The 25,175-nt window shown below is 43.8% G+C and overlaps 2 protein-coding genes across 3 annotated transcripts in view; both read right to left on the bottom strand.

Annotated features, from left to right (window-relative positions):
• The window catches only part of LOC142814134 (uncharacterized), a 168,951-nt gene that overhangs the window by 50,004 nt on the left and 93,772 nt on the right, over positions 1-25,175 (bottom strand). Inside the window, exons 20-27 of the mRNA XM_075892071.1 lie at positions 23,518-23,600; positions 21,995-22,153; positions 20,547-20,609; positions 19,042-19,208; positions 17,821-17,900; positions 16,979-17,219; positions 16,347-16,413; positions 14,667-14,843 (exon numbers count right to left, since the gene is read on the bottom strand). Of these exons, the coding sequence (XP_075748186.1) occupies positions 14,667-14,843; positions 16,347-16,413; positions 16,979-17,219; positions 17,821-17,900; positions 19,042-19,208; positions 20,547-20,609; positions 21,995-22,153; positions 23,518-23,600 (1,037 nt within the window). The remainder of the gene's footprint in view (positions 1-14,666; positions 14,844-16,346; positions 16,414-16,978; positions 17,220-17,820; positions 17,901-19,041; positions 19,209-20,546; positions 20,610-21,994; positions 22,154-23,517; positions 23,601-25,175) is intronic.
• LOC142814198 (trypsin-1-like) lies at positions 5,578-12,493 on the bottom strand. Of its 2 annotated transcripts, XM_075892354.1 has the most exons (8): positions 12,237-12,493; positions 11,557-11,646; positions 11,407-11,492; positions 10,201-10,289; positions 9,235-9,316; positions 8,167-8,359; positions 7,389-7,558; positions 5,578-5,843 (listed from the first exon to the last, which is right to left on the bottom strand). In XM_075892354.1, exons 1-8 carry the CDS (start codon positions 12,295-12,297, stop codon positions 5,676-5,678), a joined length of 939 nt encoding a protein of 312 aa, XP_075748469.1. In that variant the 5' UTR covers positions 12,298-12,493; the 3' UTR covers positions 5,578-5,675. The 2 variants fall into 2 exon arrangements, with proteins under 2 accessions (XP_075748469.1, XP_075748470.1); XM_075892355.1 differs by lacking the exon at positions 11,557-11,646.

Genomic DNA, 25,175 nt, shown 5'->3' with positions numbered 1-25,175 from the left:
TGTCTTCCAGGTGTCCTTTGATGACGTAAGTGACTGCGGTGTAAATTATATCCTGCTGTGTACTATACACTATACTGAAATGGCAATTAGACAAATTTATATTTATATGTGGGGTTTTACCTTCCAAAACGACGGCATGATCATGAAAGACGCCGTAGTGCAGGGCCCCGGAAATTTCGGCCATCTGCTGTTCTTTAACGAGCACTTAAACGCACATTACCTAGGCCTCTACCATATTTTCTCCGCCAAAATGGGACCGGCACAGACAGCATCAAACCCGCGACCTTTCGATCAGCAGCCGTTCACTATAACCACCAACCCACCGTGGTGGACTGCATCAAATAAAATTACGGCGTTTCGCACCCCAAAGCAACATATGCGCCACAAGATACATCATAGCAAGAACCTGATAAAGTTACGTTCTTGGTTGTACACCTACACGGACGTTAGGGCGAGAAATGGGACGGAAAGCACAGAGATACAAGTGCGAACTTGGCGTTTCCATCAACAAACTAAGATTAATGCTGGTGACACAAACATCGAGCTTCATGAAAACGTGGGTCTTACAACTTCACAGCATGGGGTACATAGAGCAAGACTGAAAGCTGTTAACTGCGTTGTTTGTAATTGTGCAGTGGAACTACATAGCCCGTATGAAACGGATCTCGGGTAAACGTATAGTTACGTGGCTAACTGGGTCAGGTGATATGGCGTCGTAAAAGAACATCGGTGAGAAATAACGTGTACATTTATTATGTTAGTGCAGGTAAATATTAATCATAAGTAGTTCTAAACTGTAAAAAATAAACATGAACGGTAGGCGGGTATCTTGTACGAATGAGTTAAATTCCGTATACGTTACCCGCGGCGATTCCAAGCAAGCAGAAAAGGACAACAAAAGTAAACGCATCGCGGGTTTCCATCGCGACAGCCGCGCCGGAGTTCGTTGCCGATCTGTGCTAAACTCAAAGTAAGCTACCTCGCTTCTCTACTACCTTGTCCAAAGGATCAACGACCCACAAATGTATGAGGATTTGACTCGGTTCATCCTTCTTGTTTACCACGACTGTGCTGGTACTGGGTTAATCTATATTTGTCGCCACCATTGTCACTGCTGCCGGCTTGCAGTTGCATGATTCACGGCCCGTTGGAAGAAACCCGAGAGCTCTGCGTCACGAAATATATCTTCACTGATTCTTCCCGTAGGTAGGAAAAGAATCACAGCATATCCACGGGGTGAATGATGAGTGGGGCGAAGCGCCCATCCGTCCGTCCATTGGTCCGTCCATCCATTGGTCCGTCCGTCCATCCGTCCGTCCGTCCGTCCGTCCGTCTGTCCGTCTGTCTGTATGTCTGTCTTTCTTTCTGTCTGTCTGTCTGTCTGTCCATCCGTCCGTCCGTCTGTCTGTCTGTCTGTCTGTCTGTCTGTCTGTCTGTCTGTCTGTCTGTCTGTCTGTCCGTCCGCCTTACTGCCATGGTTTCGCCTGACGCAGGACAAGGCTAGACAAAGAGGAGCTTCGCCCCTTAAAAAATGGCAGCATATCCATGGAGCGAATGAGGGATAGTGGTGCGAAGCATCCGTCCGTTGATTCGTTCTTGCTTCCGTCCATCCATGTGAGCGTCTGTGTGGCCGCCCGTGCGTCCATCCGCTCGTCCGTGCGTTCTGCTACGACGGCGGTCGAAATTCGTGAAGGCCGCTCCGTCTCACCACCGAAGGTCCTTCCTCCCGGGTTTCATGGCACCAAAATGTTGAAGAAAGGACGAGCCGCCGTGCCCATGACGAATCCCACCCGTTGACCTCTTCTTTATTCCGAATGCAGGTCTAATCCCCTGATAATGATAGTGACTATCTTCGTCGTTCACACAATATTTAAGAATGACACCTCGTACGTCTTTTATAAGGTATGTACGATGTTTCACGCATGTTGACGTGCGAGATTAAAATGAAATGAATTCTTCATTTGCAAGCATCACATACGAAAATTCCAAAACTGGTTGTACCCACAGCCAAAGGCTAGTAGAGGGTCCAAAGAAAAATTAAAGAAGAATCAGATCACCATGTACAAGAGATACAAAAATGCGCACGAATATAATCATTATACATTTTAAATTCCACAAGGGTACAAAAGGAAAGCAAATGTTTCAGTAATTGCAGAGTTACAATGACTACTAAATATGTACAAACAGTAAAACAATTTAATTTCATGCATTATTATTCAATGTTAAAATTTGCATGTTTAACCTCGCGAAAAACTGGCTTTGTAAGCAGGTTTCAGCAAACTACTGGCAAGCAAAAAAAATTACATCCTCACCGCTCACACTGAAGCAACATCGTTCAGACTAAGCAAGTATTTTAAAGCACATATAAAAATTTTTGATTGTTTTATTTCTGCTGGTAGTTTATTCCAGACTTTCGCCCCTGAAAACTGCAGCAGGAGTTCCCGGTATGTATTCCTAGTTGGGGGTAGATTAAAATTTCTGCATGCTTGATTTCTAGCCACTCGAGAAGGTGTGCAAAATAAAGACATATGAAATGGTAGGTTGTTTTTAATTATATTGAAAACACGCGTGGTGATTTTTAATTCATGTATTCTATCGTAGGACAAGATATTCATTTTTATAAACAGAGGTGAAATAGGTTGATCATGACGTGAGTGGGTGATTATGCTGAGTGCTCGTTTCTGAAGTTTGCGTACAGGTTCAAGATAAGTTTTGAACGTCGTATCCCGCGATTCGTTACAATGTGATATGGCTGTGGACGAGTGTGAAATATAAAATACGTAAAGTGTTAGTATCGAACTGATGGTGCGTTTTCACACGCTTGTAACATCCCGAGGCTAGCTTTGCCCAAACTGTGTTTGTTTGCTCTTTTTAGTGCAAATTATTGTCAAATGTCATGCCAAGATATTTAAATGAGCTGGTTCAATGTATTGGAAGTTCGTCTATACGTCAATCTAGTCATTCAGCCCTAACCATTCTTTGACACGTTCGGAACACCACGTATTTAGTTTTTTTTTTTGTTAATAGTAGGTTTGTTCGCAAAAAACCACTTACTTATTTTAAGTCGCCGTTTGCTCTAGTTTCCAGATCACCAATACTGTCGGCTGTTAAAACAATTCAAGTGTCGTCGGCGTACATAAGAACTTCACTGCTATCTAGAGTTAGTGGGACGTCATTGTAATATAACGAAAATAAAAGTGGTCCAAGGACGGATGCTTGATTAACTCCAGTGCGCACACTTTTAGGTATTGACTCTAAAATTATTTATCTTTACTACCTGCACCTGTTCATGAAGGTATCTCGTTAGTACATGCAGTGAGCTGCCGTGGAAACCATAAAAATGTAGTTTACTTAGAAGGATGCTGGGAATTACTGTGTAAAAGGCTTTTTTTAAAGTCTAAGATAATGACCTATACAAGCATATTGTATTGTAAAGATGCATTAAGTTTTTGAGTTAACACGGCTGACGAGGTTGAGTGATTGGGGCAAAAGCCGTGTCGCTGCGGGCACATAACCTGATATTTAGCAATGAATTTGCGGAACCTACCGATCAGAAGTTTTTCTGATCGGTAGTTTTCTGATAGATGGTACTGAGTACAGATATTGGCCAGTAATTATAAGGGTCATTACGCTCTCCATTTTTGTATATACGGACAACCTTTCCAATTTTCAAATGTGTAGGGTGTCTACTGCAGTTCAAACTGATTATACAAATGACATAAAACTGGTCCTGGTATATCTATATTCTCTTTAATTATGCGAATAGGTATACCATCTATCCCGGAAGATTTTGAGATAGACGTCTTATTCACTGTCACTATTGCTTCTTCTATCTCAATTATATCAAAAACGAAGGTGTTCGCCACATAACTCTGCGAGATAGAGGTATTGTTTAAGTCATTAAACTTTTCAGCTAGGGTTGGACCAATGCCGGCAAAATATGTGTTGAAGTTATTCACAACTTCTCATTCAATGGTTTCTGGGAGCACAGCTGGATTACTTTGTTTACCTATGATTTCATTTAGAGTCTCCCACAGTTTTTTTTTTTTCGTATTGCCAGCGGCCTGCCTAATAAGTTGAGTATAATACTCTTTTTTTCGTGTTCGAATCATAGCAACCGATTTATTCCGCTGCAGTTTAAATTGCTGTGAATAGTATCGACTATGTCTATTCTCACGCTATTTGTCGTACCAGTATTCTTTGGCTTTGAGTGTTTGAAGGATGTCCTCTAGGATGTCCTCTGTCATCCACCGACATAAGGGTTTAACATGGTGGCCTTTACAGATTTGACGTTTACTCTTTTCTACGGACACTTGTAGATTTCTAATTAAATTAGCTACTTCTATTTCGAGGTCCTCGTTGTATATTTCATTGTGCTTAATACGAAGAATTTCTTCCCGTAATACTTTGTAATCTATTTTTATTACGACATCATTTTTTGTTCGCGTTGTGCACTTTAAGCAACCTAAAGCGGCAAATATATATGTAAGTGATCCGAAACTGGGGGGGAGGGGGTCTCTGAGTGAACACCTCCAGTGACACCCGTATCAAGATTTGTCAATGCGTGGTCAATTAAGGACGCCGATACCTAAGTTACATGCGTGGTGGACGTAATTGAGTTTCGATAGCTGTAAGACTGCAACAAAAAGCTGTAGTCACGATAGTGAGCTCGAACTAGCACTTGCGAAAGGTCTTCTACTTTGTATTTTCTTGTTAGTGCTTAACTTTCAGCAACTGCAAAACGCTGGTACATCACTATAAATAAGTGTGCCAGTGTGCGGAGGGATCAGCGTACATGCTGATTGTTCACCTGTTTGTTTCAGATTGTTCAGATTTTCAGATTGTTTAGTCGCCATGGCAACTGCAGAGCTTCTGCGCACCATGTCACTTATCCTGATTTACAGAACATAACAGGACAAAACACAGTATTTTGTTCGTGGAATATTTCCCTTAGCTTCGTCGTGTAATTTACCGCGAGCAGTCGAATTCCAAGGAAGTTAATAATTTAAAATAATTGACTATGGATCATCAACTATGCTGATTTAAGCCTCCCGAAATCGAACCTAAACTCACGCATGTGTTTCATCAGTGTATGTGTGTGCAGAGGATTCGAAAGTGGCAGCTCGGCAGGCGGGTGTAGTGAATCACATTTTACGATCCCATCGACAGGCATAAATTTCAGTCAGCACTCATGCAGTGTGTCCCACACTGCTACTATGGCCCTGAGAGACTTTATGCGCTTCGATGTTCTAGAACTGTAAGACAAGTCCTACATCTAGTCCAGTGTGCATCTCTTTATGTATTTATCTATTTACAATTACTTACAGTAACTACATACTTATTCATCTACTCCCCTTCGAAAGCGTGGCAGTTGAGCAGTACCTTTCAGCAGAGTGCATTTCCGTGGTTGTCGTAAAAGATAATGTCGTAATGGAAATAGATTACAAAGTATTACGGGAAGAAATTCTTCGTATTAAGCACAATGAAATATACAACGAGGATCTCGAAATAGAAGTAGCTAATTTAATTGGATATCTGCAAATGTCTGTAGAATAATTACGCTCCTACTATAATGAATTATACATGCAGAAAAAAATATTTATTGATCAAATTTTCTGCCATGCCGTGAAGCATGGCTGTTGAAGAGTTTCAATGTAGTGCTGCGGGTTGTCCCGTCAGCGCTGTCCCGTGGACGTGTGATTTTTGATCCAGGGAACGTAGCGGGACACTTTGGTGTATACTCCGGGATAGCGTGAGTGGCCGCATCCAACACCCCACGAGACCACGCCCACCAGCTGGGAGAGACCTCCTTGTCGCTGCACGGCGGGCCCTCCGGAGTCACCCTGCAAAGCCGTTTCTCGGTGTAGTTGTAAGGAGCTAACATAAGAGCACACGCAGAGCAATACTAACTCTGTATATTGTCACGGGGTCGTGACGTGGCCGAAGACGGGAGACTTTGCGTTGGAATTTAACTGTTTATTTGGGTGAACCTGTGCCCGGTAAACGGAAAGTCCGATTACAGTGGCAGTCTTGGACTGATACAAAAAGAAATTTATTAACTTCAAACTCAAAAAAAAAACTCTTTACATCATTTTATACATACAGTGCTCGTTTAGACACCCCTCCTATGCAATATGGGGCATACAAACTCCATTATCCATTGAGGAAACTAGCGGCACATACACGAACGGAGCGTCGGCCGTCGATCAACTACTGACTAGCGGCGAAACGCGTCGGCATTTATACTCTTGCCGTCGAATGTTCTAGCGTTATCGCTGGTGGTGGCGTAGGTTCCAGAATAATCTGTACAGTTCGCAGAGTAGGCGTGATCTTATCGAAGTGGTCTGCTACAGTCCGGAAGCTTCTCGAAAACTGCAGGCGCGGTTTGCGCTGAGAATTGTGTAGTGTTTTGGGACGATAACAAAACTTGGGAAATGGAACGTGGCAATATGGTCAACAGAGCAAATGCGAAAGAAACAAAGACAGACATAGCGCTTCCTTTCTCACGGGGCTCTTTTTTCGCTGTTCATTCCTCAAGAGAATGGACTACGATTTTTTATAGCTCAGGCTACCAATATTGTGACACTAACTGCTAATCATTGTACTAATTACGAATTGATATGCAGTGCTAATAGGCACGTACGAGGCACGTAAAGCGAAACCACGCGGAGCCACCACCAAATGAACAAGGCTGAGCGGCGTACTGGAAGTGAAGTAGTCTTCGCACATGTACAACTAGAGCATAATTTGCATTCTGGGTATTGCCAAGCCACACAGCGATACACATTTTAAATAACTGGGACTCCCGATTGCTGCTAAGTGTTGCTTCCGTGTAGATGCACACTTACGATTTTCGCTTATGTCGACAGAAAGAATGCACTTCTTGTCTTTAATTTTGTTCCACAGAGAAGAGAAGCAGCCAAGGGTGGCTTGATGATGATTATGATGATGACCTCAGGTGGATGGTGCTCACCCACAAAGGGGGATGGGCCAAGAAACGAGTGGCAGGATACTTAAGTGAAACTAAAATCAATCTGAATCATTAGTTTAGAGAACAAACTGCGAATAAACAAAAATGGTTGCTGAGCAAGCGGTCAGACCATCTCTTGGTCCTGACAGACATAACTACGAATTATAAACTAAGACTAGCACGGTAATCTTTTTGTTGCCTTGGCTCATTTTTATTACCAATTCTCACTCCCTCCCCCCCCCCCCTCCCCGCCTTTTTTTTCGTAGCTAGCATTCTTAGCAATCTGGGAAAATTTCTGCTAATGTAGTGACATTCTGTTACAATTCAGTGTCACATGTATGACCATCTAATTCACCATCGTGTAGCTGTCAAACAGCACAGCTCTCAGTGTCAAACTCTCGGAACTCGTATTGATTACCTGGCAGGAGTCCTTTCCTCCGCCTTCTTCTATGGCACAGAACATGGCGTCAGCGTCGAACGGGTTTGGTTCACCAAGGCTGACGAAGGCGTCCTTGTAGAGACGGCTGCATTTGCTGTCTGGGATGACTGGTACAGCCACTGTCCTCAACTCTCTCGCCTGTGGTCCACCTTGAAGCAAAAAAGAGTCAGTGAACTGCAGTTAATTAATGATTCGTTTATTGACTTATTTGTTTGGGCAACGAATGCGTAGCTTAACGTTTTCGTATTTCCGAGCTTAAATTCATAATTACTGCGCTACAACTCTTCGTCCTTCAGAGTGCAAACTGATAGTTATATTGAAACAATTAGCCTGGTAAAACTTTTGTTGGGCCTGTTGGTTTATTGCTAAAGACAATAGTGCAACGTCAGGCGAAATATACAAAAGGTACGTGAAAGAGCGTCAACTTGCAGTTAAATTATTTTGAAGCAATGTTCCTTTTTTGTTCCTTGTTGTTTCTGCTCATGGCCACCCTGTTCCTACAGGGTGGCCATGAGCAGAAACACACTGTTCTCAGATCATGATTGTGCAAACATAGGATTGTGTATCGTTGTCCTGATCAAATATAACTGCACACCTGGCTGCCTGTACAAAACGGATTGTGGTACATGACATTCCAGGCTTTAAAATGTCTACTGATATTTTTTTACAAATATGGTACGAGACAAGACTGCAGATATATAAGTTCGTTCACCCTATATTGGTCGCTATGAATATGTTCCATTCAGTAGAACCTCACCAGCGTACAACGTGCCGTAGCCGGACACAGTGAGTAGTGCCTCGGCTTTGTAGTCCTCCTCGGGCAGACACACGGGTCCTACGAAACCGTTCGAGCCTTCGAAGTCAAACGAGTCGTTCAGCTTCAGCACGGCAATGTCGTTGCTCATATTGCCTCTGCCCAGGAAGCCCTCGTGCGCGATTATTTGTTTCACCTGCATTCGTTAACACGCAAATGCTGGCGACATGACAAACAAGCGATGACTGAATTCATTAAAACATTTGAATATTGTAGATATAGATTTGATAAGCCCTACTTCTGTTGTACTAAACAGTAGACAGCTATAGCACCTGCTTTTAAACAGCGTCCCTGTTAGTTTTTCAAGGTTGTTTATTTTTTCCCTAACTTCATTGTTAGTTAGAATACTGCATAAAAAAAGAAAAAACAGCTCATGTGGAGTATTATTAAATTTATTATGTGAAGAACTCTGTGCATTTGGAAATCTGTAGAGTTGACATATATAATATATTCATACGATGTGCAACTTCAACAGGCATGACTGAGATTGCCTATCCATCAGGAATTATTGAACCTACACAAAACATTACGTCAAATTGCACAGGAAATCAATGGCAAAGCTGCTGACTAGTCGAGTGATATTATTGAAAAAACAAAAATAAACAAGAAACGTAACGGTCCGTAAGCTTACGATCAGAGTCGGGCAATTCAAGTTATTAGTGGAGTCACACTGTCAGTTTCATCAGCTTTCATAAGTACTGTTTTCATAAGTTTTGGCCTAGACACCTGTAATTATATTTCTGTCGCATTTCAAATATTTTAGATCTAGCATCCCTTCCGTGACATCCTTCATCTCATGTACCTCCTCTGGTGTATTCGTTTAAGATACTTGAAATGAACACAGTCTATTAAGAGTCCCTGTTTTATGGTTTTACTTGATATCTGGATGCGAGAAAACGTTAAGTGCATCGAACTATTCTGCGCATAGAAACATCTACATGGTTTACAGTGTCAACATCGCGCGAGACTAACTAGGGTACGTTGTTAGTTGGTAGGCATTTTTTTTCTTACCCTTCTTTCCTGAGCAGTATCATCCAGGGGTTCAGTTCTTTTGAGTGTGCCGGCCACAACATTCAACCTCCTCGCTCTCATTCTGCGTGTATATATAAAAAAACTGTCACTGGTGGAAATGGATGCATCCATATCGCGAAACTCCGCTCGGCAATAAAATCGATGCACGCCGCGCAGCGCTAACTGTCCTGCAGGGGCAGCCGAAATACAGCCCTGTCGAAGTAACCTGTGTTGGCTGATTTAAGAGACAGGAGTTAGAGCTCCTCTTGCCTGCATTACCGTCTTGCATCACTGTCTTCGAGTGCTTCTTTTCCATGGGCTCTACCCATTTATATCACGAGAACCTGCATCCTTTCAAAAAAATTGGATTGAATGCTATTCATTGACCAATAAATGGCATATAAGAACAGTAAAATCAAGTCGTCTGGTCATGTGGTGCATAAATATGCTTCAAGCATTAGTCAAAAGAAGTCACCACTCTGCACATATTTACTTCGTTCGGACTAATGTCATTATTCTGGCGCTTCACTAGAAGATTGCTTTGACCCTCAAGCCAAATATAAATGCGCCACCGCTAGCAACAAGCACACACTTTTTTTTTCTTATCGTCGAATACCACTAGCAATTACAAGCATTGGTGGTATTTTCTTCGTCCTCCACATCTCTGAAAGTTGGCTGCACATCAATGTGAAGGCCTTTCCTTCTCACAAAGCCCTACTTGTCTGGTGGTTCTTACAGACAGTTTGGTAGCAGCCATTCATTCGAACAGTAATTCGATCCCACTGTGTGCCTGTGATAATCGTTGGCTAGTGCTCCACAATATCCAGCGATAAAAGAAAATCGTCAAGGGGGAACGCAGACGCGTGGCAGCCGCAGCGATATTTTGGAGCCTCAGCGATATCGTACTTCGACTTCCGACCTTATCGATTTCCATGAAAAAGAAGATTAGCCTATAGTACTTCTCACCCTCGGACGCAGTGTGCTGCTGTGACCACCTCCGTTGGCGAAATGATCGCTCCTCCGCAAAACACCATTCCGTGCATTCTCAGTGCAACCTGAAAATAAAAAGATGTACTACGTTAAGCATTTCGATGGTCTAAATCTGAGTGGCGAAGCATTCTATTTTTTCTGTGGGACAGCAGATAATTAAGCATCAACATGCTATACTTTCTGACAAACTGTGTTATCAAATAACCCACGAGTCCTCATAATGGTTTCTCAGAAATTCATGGTGTTATTATAAAGGCAATGCAAGGTACTGACTTAATAGACAAGTTTTTTGTTGTAATACATATGTGTTAAATATTTACATAAAAGCGGTACACGTCGAATTTCATGATAATGTTGAATACCCTCACCTATTTACCGTCTGTTGTAGAAAACGTAAAATGAAAATTTGAAACGCTTAACGTGATTACCACTGACAAAGCAACTTGCTGCTGTTGTCTCATTGCACATTTTGTGTGTGTTTTTCTTTGCACATGAAGAATTTGTTCTGACAGTGTAAATGCTCCTTTCGAAATTCTCGCAGTCGTATAGTACATTTTTTTAGAACAATAGCACGTAGCATGTGCTTTAGCAATTCCAGGAAGTCTGTCTTCTTCTCATCACTGTCCTTGAATTATTCGTCGCGTAGATACCAAGGACGCTCCACATTTGTTCGGCATCTGCCACGCATTGTGCATTAGAGATCGCAAATCTGTCGCCTACATGACAATAATTTCGGACAAATATTTCATGCTATCAGCGTATGACGATCTCACGACATCTCTGACAAGAAGTGGGTCTCATATTTATTTTTCGTATATACGCAATATAGTTCCGAAAGCACCGGCGTCGCAGACACGAATACACCACACGGCACCGACTCAGCCCCGACACCATCCCGACATCGTCCGGACGCAGTGCCGACACAGCACTAGACACGGCGCCAGAAACAACACCGACGCAAAGACACCATAGTCAAGAAACATCATAAAACGATGACTTGACGACGCATAGAAAGACCTCAGGTACTTCACGCTTTATAAACTTAAATAATAGCCAGTTTTTACATTACATATAGCCTCCTTATATACCTCGCCATCAAAGAACACGGCCGCTTACAAATGTAATTTGCTCTGTTTACGACAAGCTTGCTCTCTTCGTTGTCACACCGGAGGCAGTCCATACCTGCCATGGAAATTCGCCGGGCAAAGCCTTGCGGCCACCTACGATGCGCCTTCCGGGCGTTCGACTCTCCCCACACTTTGCAGCGCCTGCGTGTGAAAGAATTCGGAATGAGATTACGGGGTCGGTGTACCGTACCAACCTTCTTCTTACACTTCGGCTTTACGTCGCCGTGCTTGCCATGTTCTGTGCGAGCTTCTGCAATTGTCATTGTGTGCGCGCGCTGACCTGCCACAATTTGCACTGGTTTTTGAAAAAAGTACACCGTAAATTACTCTTCGAACTTCCACTGCACTAAAAGAAAGCAAATACTGGGTGAATAAAGATGCTCCACGAGATTTCGAGACCTCTTCAGGAAATATGCACTGCGTATCTTGCTCCTAACATAAACAAAAAAGGTGACATGACTACATGCGTAATGTGGCTTCATGAATAGAAAGTTTGCCCGCCGTGCATAGGACCAGAAACTTGCTTTTTTACGACTTACGGCTCCTGAATTTCTCTGTAACATTGATGTGTGAATACAACTGGCATACATGGCGTGCCAAGTTTTCGTAAGTGAAAAAAAAAAGCTTGAATTTCATGTGGAATTTCAGAGTGTACCTATATCTGCAACGCAATGATGCCCTTGTATTTATCGCTATTGAAGCTGTCTTTTCCTGCTATAAATAAATTTCCCGCGGTAAACAACATTGACAAGCAGCTGGTCACGTTTACCTTTATGTTGCATATTATGCATCTAAATAAAACTTCTAAACGTAGCTTTTGAAATCAACCAATGGTAATACCTACGCCAACGAGCATAAGCCAAAAGTAAACGTGGCCTTCCTTACCATGCGTGAATTGTATGAGCAAAAGGAACAGGAGAACCGATAGCGGAGTTAGGCAAGACATATTTTAACCCTTTTTTGCTGAGCTCCAATTCACTTTTAAACCCTTTGCCAGCCTCCGTATGAAGATCTTGCTATGAATGGATCTGCAGCAAGACCACGTGACGCAGCATGAGGTTCGACCTCAATGATTTTGTGTGTTATCTATTGGGTTTCAATTATAGGGGCACCTCGATGAATGGAAAACTGCCACTTGCAAGAAGCCAGCCGTGTGGGGCAGCCAAGTCTCTTTGTACCCTTATAAGCGTGTTTGAAAGGTGAATGACCGCTTCATTTCTCGTGGCATGAACCGAACCTCTCGGTCAGCTGTCGTGGAGTACATGAGGTTCCTTAATGCGGGCACCATAACCCTCTCTACGCCAAGTACCCTTTTTTTCTTTTTTTCTTTTTGTTGCGCTGCTTTCAAAAACAAGCTTTTTTCATTACTTTGCCACATGTTATGCAAGTCCTCATATATATATTGAAGCAGAAAAACTATACGCTGCAACCGCTGTTCAAGAGAAGTTGAAGGGAAAAAGCGTAATTTATGGAGCTTCGTGTGAAACACAACGCTCTATAAAGAGGGACAGACTCTTGCTTTCGTTTTCCTCTTGTCATTTAATTCAAATGTTATCGATTTTATTGCTACCTCCACTCTCCCCATCATAAAGTATACTGTTCGTTATATTTTGTTGGTCATATTAGTAGGGTGTGAGTTTGGTGTTAACTGCGAAAGTTATAGCCTATAGCAACAGGGTTTACGGGGTGTGGCCGACAATACGGTGAGGACCGAAGAAGGTAAGAAAGCGCCGAAAAAAAAAACTGAAAGTCCTGATAACATTCTACAAAGTACGCATGGTAGAACGTATAACTATTTAATCCTTTATTATCGTTCTTCCCACTAATTGGTGTCACTTTTGTTCCCTGTATTCAAACAATATTCGCAATATATAGGAAACTGCTTTGCAGTGACCGCTGTTATGAGATCCCGACTCGGGCCTCGCGCAGCGCCGCAATTGTCCTCTGCCGCCGCCGCCGCCGCCGGTGTCCGTAACCACATCGCGTGAAATTATAAATAAAAACCTATTACCAATGGCACGGTGGGGCTCGAGCCTGGGTCCGCTGGGTGCCAGCCCAGTATTCTACCACTGAGCTACACCGTTTTTTTTTCTTTATTGTCTGTTTCGGGACACTTCTTGGGACTTGTTGGCAAACTTGACTTTGGCAGGCTTGATGTCGGGAAAGAAATCGCGTTAATACAACTTATAAAACGTTTTAAAACCGAGAAAGAACAAGCAGTCGTCGCACAATGCGGATAGCGTAACGAGTGGGTCGGCCAATACTCGAACCAATTACAAAAGCTTGTTTTTGTTCAGCCATTGACTATGTCGCATACCCACTTGAGCCATAATTCCTCATCATCGTCAGCCACTGCATGAACAATTTTCACAAAATTCCTCGCAATATTTTAGCGGACACCACGCTTCTCAGAAGAATGACGACAAATAGCATAACGAATGCCGGCCTACTACCTACAATTTTTATTATTAATGCCATAGTGGACATAAACCAAGTGTGCTTGCAGCAGTTGAGCGTTTAGAAATGGCTCTTAAAGGCCTCACTTCTAGCTTTCGCTGCGACTGTGCGGCGCCTTCCGCGCAGGCCTGGCGTTTTTTTTTTCCCTCTTTTTGAAAGTCGTATACAGCCTGTTTGTTGCTGGTGGTTAATTTGAATTTGGTCAAGTTTTCGTAATTTTGAATGTTCGCGCACAGCTAACTTTTCAGCAATGGGTCCTGCGAGGTGTGCAGCACGATTCCAAATACGTAATTGACGCAGAAGTGATTTTCTTTGTTCCTGAATTATTTATATCTTTATTGTGATAGAAATACAATCAAGTTCATGAAAATGTAATCCGAAATGTGTTCCTATGTTGGCGTGGTGTGGAAGACATCGGCCGAGTGGTCAGGAATACCGATATGGCTATCGCAGTAAGAAAACAAAAGATTTCATGGAAGCAAAATTTATTCATCTCAACGATAAAAAAAACAAATTTTAGACGTCTCTATGATTAACAGCTTGCTATTTGCGTATCACATCAACGTGGTATTTGGTATTAATCTAACAATGAGGCTAATGTTCTTGTACGCTGCGATAGAGCGATCAAGAATGTGTTGTTCGACATCCATACTGCATTGGTAAAAACCTCACCCACCCTCTTCCCCCCTCAAAAAAATAAAACTATAGTTCATGAGAGGGAAGAATAGTACGCCTACCACTAAGCTTTGCGATAAGCGAAAACACTATACGAATTTAATACAATGGCCGATGTGATGTAGTGAAGAGGAAGATGGCGAAAATTGGTGGGGCGCTTAGAGGCCAAGCGCGGCGACAAACTCTTCAGCGGAGTTGCACTGTTGCAGCTGGGCCTGCCAGGAAAGCAACTCTTCGAGGTCTGCGCGCTCAGCACGCGCTCGGGACTCGGGCACCTCTGAACGCAGCTTGTTCATCATGCTGTCCATCACCGCGCCAAGCCACATCACGTTGCCGTAGAAGCGAGGTGTCTCTCTGTCACTGCGATACAATGTACCAGGATGGGTGAACAACCAACAGTGCGCGTGAACGATCTCATCAGTGAACGGCGACCTTGCAGGTCGTTTACATGCAGGGGAAACGCCTCATTAGTATTCCAGCCGATATAACTTCAATATTTTTTCACGTTCACGAGAAATCTAGCAGCTGTGGTGAGCTATTCCTAAAAGTAATCGACGCTGCATGGCATATGAGAGTGACCATCGCACGTAGTGTAAAACTTCGCACGAGAATTTAATAAAAGCTGGGGAAGAGAAGTGAGGGAGAAAAGGAGCGATGTGAGATCAAGGGGGAGAAAATGAGGCTTAGAAGAGGCCGTGCGTAATATGGTATAGTGATGGTGAGGATTAATGTGAGGGTGACGAGGAGGCGAGGGTGAAGCACGTCATAACTATCTGTATAATATAGCAATGTGTGGGAAGGAAAAGTGACGATGAGGAGGATTAACGTTTTCTTGAACCACGAGGGTGAGGAGGATGAGTGAAGGTAAAGCATGGTATATTCTTGTACACCGTAGTATAATAAAGGGTGGAAAATGGAAGTCGGGGGGGAGGACAAAGGAGACGAGGAAGCCAAGACCACCAGCTCCATTGTGTCCTCCGTCTTCGCGCCACGAGTGCGTAGCTTCTCCTTTATTTCTGGGGTTTTCAGGGCCGAAGCTGTTCAAAGTCTAACTTCGTCCGGCGTCAAGCGTAAAACCGGCAGAAGAAAACGAGAAAAATACAAGAAAGCAGTTTTTCCGAACAATATCATAGATGGCGCTGTCTCATATACACATAAAGTGCGGTTGAGTGAGTATATTCTACATGGCACTGTAACGCTACTCTCCGATTGGCTGTTGCGCCGGCTGTAAATGGGTTCGCGGGGAGCGAGTCGCCGTGCGTGTTGGATCCTTGGTGGAGCATAAACACAGCGGAGGCCTGCGGCGGCTCGTGCTCGTCGCCAGCAAACAAAAAGAAAGCTAGACGGACGGATGGACAGAGGCTTCGCCACACTCATCATCATTCACTTCATGGATATGCTGTGATTTTTTTATTGATTTGAGGCGCCCGTTCTTGTGTCAATCCTTCTTTGTCAGAGAATTTCTTTAGTGGGTAAAAATAGCTGTCACTCTATCACTCGCTCTTCTTTCTCTAGCCAATAAATGACGTCTGCTCGTAAAATCATGATTGATTGATTTGTGGGGTTTAACGTCCCAAAACCACCATATGATTATGAGAGACGCCGTAGTGGAGGGCTCCGGAAATTTTGACCACCTGGGGTTCTTTAACGTGCACCCAAATCTGAGCACACGGGCCTCGACATTTCCGCCTCCATCGGAAATGCAGCCGCCGCAGCCGGGATTTGAACCCGCGACGTGCGGGTCAGCAGCCGAGTACCTTAGCCACTAGACCACCGCGGCGGGGCTGCTCGTAAAATCAATGTGAAAAATTACACCGCACACAGTCCTCAACGTTCCTAATTATTAGGTATGAATTGACAAACCTGTGGTTTGAACCAGGACTGTCGTTTCCGTTTCCTCGAAACGGCGGGTCGTCGTAATTCTTGCCCCCTGCAATGAATGAAGTGTTGGGAAGAAAAACGTTATAGTTTCTTCCTCGCGCACATCTCCTTGAAGGTTCTCCGTGACAAATATGTCGTCTTTGCCTTCCGTGTGGCTACGCGCATATGTGTCTCACCGACACATTCGAACATATAGAATGTGGGACTCAATGGACAAATTATGCGTTGTGCATTTACGGTACGTTCATCACTCATGGATAGAAACGAAACAAGTTAGGCTGAAGTAATGAACCCATTTTCGTTCCCACTATTCTTAGTTCGAGTCATACTGGCGTAACTTCATAATCGAACGCTTGCATGAGAGAAATCCATTCGTATATGCTTCAGTTCAGTTCCCATTGGGCAAGCATGAGTGCGTGCCCTAGTGTTCAAGGCACTCGCTTTTGCACCAGGGAACCCGGGGTTCAACCACCGTAAAAGAGTTTATTTAGGTATTATTTCTCTGGCGCGCGCAAGTTGTGGGCGAGGAGGTTTTTTTGGCGAGGAGTGGGTAACACCAGTTTCACCGGTCAGTGAGTACAAGCTTCGCTAGAGAATGCGCGAATGAGACGTGCCTGCCGAGTCGATGTCGAACGACAGGCATCCGGCCAAATGCGCTTTCAGGCCGGCGCTCTCGATCGAGATGGGCGTCGTCCTATTGGGCAGCCGGTACTCGAGGCTCGCCGCGTCGGTCATGGCCACCAGCAGCTTGTCGGCGTCCACGCCCGTGTGCCTGAGTCCCAGGGCGCGTTCAGCCACGGCCAAGCAGCAGGCCGCCTGCTGAACCAGGCTGCGGCCTTGCACCGCGCTGCGCAGCTACAGATCGTTGGTGGTCGAGAATAGAGCGCAATCAACCAAGGGGGGCTTTAAAAAGTTATCCATGAATCATGGGCAATGTTCGGAGAGTGCTTATCTGGTGGTCTCTTCTCAACTTTTTTTGTCTTTTGTTTAGTTAATGTGAGAGCGCCATATATACATCCGCGGGACTCTTTATTAGGGGGAACCACGTCTTACAAACACAGCGCGTACCCCCCACTCTCCCTACCAGTGGCGGAGTTCGAAAGGAAACATTCTTCGCAATCTTAGTTACTAAAACAAAGAAAGTTGGGAAAGTTGCTAACAATGCATAGTATTAGTATGTGACTTACAGCTTCTAGAGCGAAAAAAAAAACTTACAGGAAGAAAGTGAAAAACACGGCGGAGTGCTATAGACTTCAACCAGTATATTTTATTCATAGAACATCCGAAGAAGGCACCATATGCTTTAAAATTCTGCGCATTGAATGCGAGAAAAGAAACAAAGCATGACTGTCACTGGCTTTCAGGGCCCAAATGTGAGAAGTTAATTAGGCCGTAACACTGAACATTGAAGTATGACTGGAGAGGTACGACTGAGTAAAGGTACGGTAATACTCACCGATATCCGCGACAGCGGTTTTCCAGCGTACGACAGCTCAAAGACAATGAAGTGTCGAGTTAGGCAGCATTGATAAGCGCCTGAAAAACCACCAACAGAAAGCATCGAAAACAATGTTGATGAAAACTTTCTGTAAGTCGATAGGCCACTATTAGTGTCCATTTTCTATGCCTAACTAAGGAAGGCTTATGCAAAGCAAGCATGAACCGGAAACACGTATGAAACGGATACGTACAAAAGAAAGACACGAGACGACACACAAGTGTTTGTTATACCTGCAAAGGTGTGTGTGTGTGTGTGTGTGTGTGTGTGTGTGTGTGTGTGTGTGTGTGTGTGTGTGTGTGTGTGTGTGTGTGTGTGTGTGTGTGTGTGTGTGTGTGTGTGTGTGCGTGCGTGCGTGCGTGCGTGCGTGCGTGCGTGCGCGCTTCCTGCATCGGCGCTACGAAATTATTTAAATATTTCAGATATACAACGAAGAGGTCCAATTCGCCACAATTCCAAACTTTATTGAATGCAGCTAAAAAAATCGCCTTGCGATGACAACTGCACGTTGCTCCCCTGACAACGCAATTCAAGCATATCGACTTTTCTAGAAATGAAATTATGCTTCAAATTATTAGCACTTAATTATAGATTTTGCTGTGAGCTGTCTATCAGTAAAGCAGCGTTAATTTATACAAGGTTGAAAATTATTTCTTCAAGTGACAAAGTGCTTTCCCAAAGAAAGTCTAAAAGCTGGCAGAGCTTATGTCACTTCACAAAGCTCCGCCACGATGACCGCTATATGATCATACGATCGAGCAATTCTCGGTAAACAAAACTTTATTTCAGCCTTTACCGAGTTTACCAAGACGGAAGAAATAAAAGTGTTGGCTACACATGGATACACCTTTGTATGTTACTTATTATTGCAATTTATAATTCACATTGCAGAAATGATTGCCCGAGATTAGCAACTGTGTAGCCACTACGTTACGACTTCTAAGCAGTAGCATCGTTCTATCTCAATATAAATACTATTTCAGTGTTTAATTCGAAGTTTTTCTCCTAAACTTATTATCAGCGCATTAACAATAATCTTTGCTTTCTCTTTATTACCTTATACGCGAATCTGCATGTCCCACTTGAGTTAATATGACAATACAATTGGACGCATAAATCGAACCTCTTACATGCCTGGAGCTTAAAGTTATCGCTGTGAAAAGTGACTAGTATGTGTACCCTTCCACGGGCGGAACGCCGTGGACAAATCGGAGGCGTCGGAGCTGCCATCCGTACCGGCCATCTCGGAGGCGAGGCTCTCGGCCAAGGACTCGTTCGAGCAGTCGAGGCCTTGGTTGCCGCGGCGCAGAAGCCACTCCGGAAACTGATCGAACACGCACACGATCCTGCACGCGGAAATCAGACGCGGTGGAGACGCGATTGAAGAGAAAACCGCACTTGTGTAACCGTGCGTTCTCGCGCCTGCTCACGTGTGACGAGAGAAATCGCGCACGCTGTCAGGCTATAATGGCAGTCGAACGGACGTTCAAGAAGTGTGATGAACACTAGTCTGAAGCGAAGGATCTTAGACTTATGAGATTATCATAGCTTCATCCGTTTGTGATAATCAATCTTAGGCTTGCGTGCCACAGAACACATCGTATCATTACAAAGAAAAAGAGGAAAACTGATGGCGGTTGCCTTGTCCAAGGTACGCATATATAGGAGTCAGTTGTCTTGCACTAACAAAATAATAGCCTTCGTTTCAACACCGGAGCTGTTTTAGCTCGAGTTCCAGCCGTGGTCGGCGACCGCTTAAAACTCGGCGCCGCGGTACAAGGCGAACCAGAAGAATAACATAGTCGCGCATAGTGCAGTATAGCAATGGTAGAGAAAGGGTATCGAGGGAGAGGGAGATTTGTGTGAGGGTGAGAGGGAAAGAAAAAGGAGGAGAGGGCAGAGCATAGCAGTCATGTATTTTACAATATAAAGGGGATGAGAAACGAGAGTGGGGGTCGGGTAAAGAGAGAGAGGGTAATGTAGAGCACAGTCTTTTACACCATAGTATGGTATAGTAATGTATAGTATAGCAAGGGGTGAGAAAGGAAATTCAGGGAAATGATAAGGGAAAGCTTAGAGTAGCATATCAAAAGGGTCAGCAAGGGAAGTTAAGGTGATGAGGGGTTATGTGATAATGAGAGTGAGGGGAAGGGTTAGCGTGGACGTTATTTTTTGTTCTAGCTTTATGGTAATGAGAGAGAACGTGCAAACACAGACACGAGAGAGAGGTCAAGGCACTACAAACGCCGACTAACCGTTAGTCAGATAATGTGGTATATAGCTTGACTTGTATCTGGTGTCCATATTTGCACGCCCTGTCTCTTTAAAATTAAAATACCTAACAACTAGCTCAGCTCTCTTATTTCCGCTACAGTCCTAGTTTTGCATTTACTTCTCACTACATCACTGCGGCTTGGTCTCAGCTACGCTGTCTCTTTATGTTTACGATGTTAAGTGAGATAAAACCACGCATAATTTTTCAGCGCTAACTTGTAATTTGTCATGGCAGTGAAGTTGTGAACCAAGTTTGAAGCACACTCGAGTTGGCTAGAGCAATAGTGTCCTGCCTTCTGTGCAATAAAAAAAAGGACGGTTTCTGTAATGTTCATATACTCGAGTAGTAACGACAATGATCGTTTCCTAGTGATTGCGGCTGAGGTGTACCTGCTGAAAAATTTTCTAACCTTTCAACTTCGATGAAATTCGGAGCCCTGAAGGTCATGCTGTGCTTTAGGGCACTCAGCTTGCTGAAAAACAGAAAGATAATTTTAGTTGGCGCAAAACGACGTCTTATATGCGAGGCCTGTTTTATGAATACATTAGCATTTCTAGCCGGCAAGCTATAAGACGTTGGCGCAGATTAGTTGCATTATGTTATAAACATCAGACACCATCTCGCAACCACTAATATTGTGTCCAAACCCCGAACATGATAATTAATCACTGAACTTTTTTTATTAATATAATGCACACACAATACTTCTTTAGCCTTCAGAGGCCCTGATCTAATTAGCCGGACCTTTTTTTTATGGCACCGGCATATTCAGCCAAAGACTCAAACAGCATAGTATTTCTTTTAAAAAATTGGCCCCGTATTTGCATGTAATCTGCAAATGTCGTCGAAAGACGATAGTCTTGTGTGTGAAGAGAGTGAAAAAAAAACATTTATTTGATGTTCTGTGCAAGAAAATCGGTGAATGGTATTCTGGAGGCGCTGCGTTAGTGCCTCGAGCGTGCAGCGGAGGCGAACGAGCACGTCAAGTCACAAGTGAGACGTGAGCGCCATCTGGCAGTTTTCTTGGAAAACGAAGCACGTGGCACTGAGACGGGTGTGCGTGCGTCTCAAAGGTGATAACGTGTAGAACGCAAGGCGACGGGTAGGTGGCCCCACCGTCTCGTTTTAGCAAAGCGGTGGAAACACTCGTCTTTTCGTGCAAGCGTTGCATGATCAGCGCAACGTGATAAGCGCTACGGTCATTAAAATTACTTATGTATGTCTTTTCTAGTAAAAGATGCATATGCAGAATATATACGCGTTGTTACGGTGCCCCAGACATGCGCAATAATTGCTTTCTAATTGACAATTGCACAAGCATGAACGCTAAACCTTGAGCGTCATTGGTGGCTGCGGATGGGGTCGGCCGTTTCAAGTACCTGGTGCCGTTAAGAGTGGACAAACAGATAAATGTACAGACAAACAAACAGACAGACCAAAATTTTTGCGTCGAAGGTCCCCAAGAAAGACTATCGTCTTTAAAAAGAATGCCGTAGATACATATAGGCGTAGAGAGGCAGCGTAAGACGTGATTCAAAGTCATTAACATTGATGTTGCCGAATAATGAGCCACAGTATTTTAAATATTCCAAGTATGGGTGTGTTCAATGTGGTAAGCAATCAAGTTTGCTAGAACAGCGTTGATATATGGCACAGTATAAGCAACAGCTTGTACGCAAACCCACAGTTACACATAGGTCGTTCGTAAAACTTCACCGTTTTTTTGCTTACATTTTCCGCTACTATATGGAATTTAACATAACTGAAATTAGGAACGGCCTACGTTGTTACACAGACATAAAGAGAAGCTACATAAAAAAAATTGTTTCGTATGTCCGTGCTATGCAGCCGACTCACAAGCAGCACTCAATGGCCGAAGCGATGATGTGGACCTCTTGATCTGTGAAGTCTCCCGTGACGGGAACAACCTTGAGCACGGTCCGCCTGAGCAACGAGGCCACCCGGAAGACCTCGCTGTGGCGACCATGGGCTAGCCATTTGGAATGGTGCTGTCTCCTGGGTGACCCAGGAATGAAAGTATACGGTGCAGAACGTTTCCAACAAAAATTGAACAGCCCTTCTTCCCTCGGAAAAGTGTAGGCAAGTGAAGCTTGGCGCGTACTTCCCTGATGTACCATTTATTTATTTATTTATTTATTTATTTATTTATTTATTTATGTTTTTCTCTCTCTTTCGCATTGCGCAATAGTCCTGGCTCACGGTTTACTTCCCCCATGCTGAAAATTGGGCTTTCAGTCACGTGCTTACATGGCAGTGCCACACTGCACTTGCTACGGGCAATGTCGGTCACGCATTCGGATCAAAAATATTTTTTTTTTTTAAATGAAACGTGTCGGCGTGACAAGAGATCGAAATTCCGTACCACAAAAGGCTTACCGTCAAAGGGCACACAATAAGTAAAACATCATTTTCAGGAAAATGGCGCATGCAAATAGGTTTGTGACCGGAGTACCTATGATGGCCGCATTGCCGTAGGAGAATGCTGGCGCATGACCGTTCAGAATTTGTAAAGCCGTGTCTGTCTACGTCCAACAATGATCGCCTCTGAATTAGGTGCGGAGTTCTCAGCACCTTGCAGCCTTCTTACGTGAAGCATGCCCTTAAATGTCTAGAACAGCACGCGTGCAACATCTGAAGGAAGCAGTGTGTCATCATCATTGTTTGAAAAGACCCGTGGAACTTATGTCTTGATTGGGATACGGGCTTGCAATTGTTCTCCTTGAATTTTCAAGTAAGCGCGAGTCATAAGCTCGTAGGCGCCGGATTTTTTCGTGTACGACTCCGGCACCAATATCGGTGCGAATTACGGCAATAATAATAATCGGTGGGGTTTAACGCCCCAAAACCAGCGTGTATGACTATGAGAGATGCCATAGTGGAGCGGTCCGGAAATTAATCTCATGCGACTTGGGCATTTTCGCCACATCGAAAAATGCGGCCGCCATAGCGGGGACTTCATCCCGTGACCTGCGGGTCAGCATAGTCGAGCCATATATGCACTTGACCATTACGATGTGTGAGTTATAACAAGCTCAGCATGAAAAATCAGCGGCTTTCACGGAAACTTGCGATGACGAGGAGTCAGTGAAAAGCGACTCTAAATGAATGACACCTTAAAGGCTAAGGAGAGAAGGGGCAATTCAAGAGCTTGATTTTGCTTTTTTTTTTTTTGACACAATAATAATGATAACTGCCAGCGACAACTTATCTATTCATGCATCTTCCTTTCTCCACGTTCGAATTACCATTACTACTGATAACATATACTCTCCTTGGCATCATTGTCTGCCAATTTTCATTAACCCTACACGCTGCATTTTTCAATTATGCCACAGATAAATGTCACGAAAATGGCTCACCCATTGGGTAGGAGGACGTGGAACGTCAGTGGTGCGTCCTGGTTGCACAAGTCCAGCAGTCGGCCCGGAAATACCTCGATGGGCTGCGAGTATGATTAAATAATAAATATAATATTCCCTCGCATATCGGCCTCTGTCGGCACGTGGAAGGTGTGTGATGGTGGTATTTTTTCCCTCCATACTTATACCAAATAACAATACACATTACGCAATGGTATAACACTGGAGCGACGGTAGCAGTTCATGAGCGCGATCATTTGAGTCGGTAAGTGCGTGTTGTCCCTATTACACCGTTGCCTGGTCACGTTCTAGCACAGCCTAAAACGCTTCAATGCATGGCTCGTAACTTCCGTGCTAACACCACATGTGCAATAGCGTGTAGTGGGCTAGTATGTCATAAACTGTTCCCTGATACAATCAACTGAATATTGATGCTCTAGATCGTTATATACAGTGCAAACCGACGTTCAATGATGGTTCACCTGGGTAGCGTTCAATGTGCATGAGTTGTTCTCGAATTTCGTCTGATTTCTTTCTTTTGTTTTCTTTTGTTCCCCATCTTCTTTATTCTTTATTCAGAAATACCCTGCTTTGCCCAAAAGCGTGTAAGCGGGGGGGTTACAGCTTTGAAAAAAACAAGTCTTCGTTAAGACAGCACACTTGGTCACAAGACAATTGATTCCACTCTTGTACAGTATGAACAAAAAAGGAATTAGCATAAAGGTTCGTTCCAGTCCGGTATTCTTGAATCTTAAGGTCATGACCAGACCTTCTAGACAGATAATGCGGTGGTTTAAGGTAAGCGTCTTTATTGATGCCAGTCTTCGTATGGTATATCTGAAGTAACAATTTCAAACGCAATTTTCTTCGGCGAGAGGAGAGCGCTTCCCATCCCAGCTCGTTTTTCATTTCAGTACAGCTGTCACCTCGCTTATACCGAATGAGAACGAACCTTGCCGCTCTGTTCTGCATTTTCTCGATCAGGTCAATCAAGGAATTTTTGGCGCGGATCCCACACACAACACGCATATTCCAAAATTGGGCGAACAAATGAAATATACGCCGTACTTTTTAGGACAGCAGGGGAGGATCTCAGATTTCGTTGAATGAAATTTAGGGCTCTGGCAGCTTTTGCAACTACAGCATGCACATGCGCATTCCATGAACAGTCGCTCGTACGTGTTACACCCAAGTATTTATACATTGATTAATGATCAATGACGTCACCATTCAAAAATTAACGCGCTTAATCCTTTTTCTTTTTTTAGTAAAAGACACGTGCACACATTTTTTCATATTAAGTTGCATTTTCCACTTATCACACCATTGCACAATTCGGGTAAGGTCAGCCTGCAATTCAATGCGATCCTGTTCATTTTTTATTTTTCTGTACACAACTGAGTCGTCGGCGAATAAACGTATTCGAGAAGTAATGCCATCAGGAATATCATTAATGTAAACTAAAAACATTAGCGGCCCTAAAACGGACCCTTGAGGGACACCCGATGTTACTTCCACCGTAGAAGAAGTAGTACCATTGAGAATGACACATTGTCGACGCTGTGATAGATAACAGGCTATCCAATTCAGTACTTTCTTATCAATATTGGCCCTTTCGAGTTTGCGAAGAAGCAAGGGATGGCACACGGTGTCAAACG

Source organism: Rhipicephalus microplus, chromosome 4, assembly GCF_043290135.1.
Source record: "Rhipicephalus microplus isolate Deutch F79 chromosome 4, USDA_Rmic, whole genome shotgun sequence".
NCBI lineage: Eukaryota > Metazoa > Arthropoda > Arachnida > Ixodida > Ixodidae > Rhipicephalus > Rhipicephalus microplus.
The sequence above is the reverse complement of the archived record's forward strand: the minus strand, read 5'-3'. Positions and strand labels throughout refer to the sequence as shown.

Coding starts and splice junctions, on each gene's coding strand:
- LOC142814198 (XM_075892354.1), bottom strand. CDS start 12,297: ATGTCTTGCCTAACTCCGCTATCGGTTCTCCTGTTCCTTTTGCTCATA. Junction 11,647..12,236: donor GCTCATACAATTCACGCATG/GTAAGGAAGGCC, acceptor TTCAAAAACCAG/TGCAAATTGTGGCAGGTCAG. Junction 11,493..11,556: donor CGGCGACGTAAAGCCGAAGT/GTAAGAAGAAGG, acceptor TTTCACACGCAG/GCGCTGCAAAGTGTGGGGAG.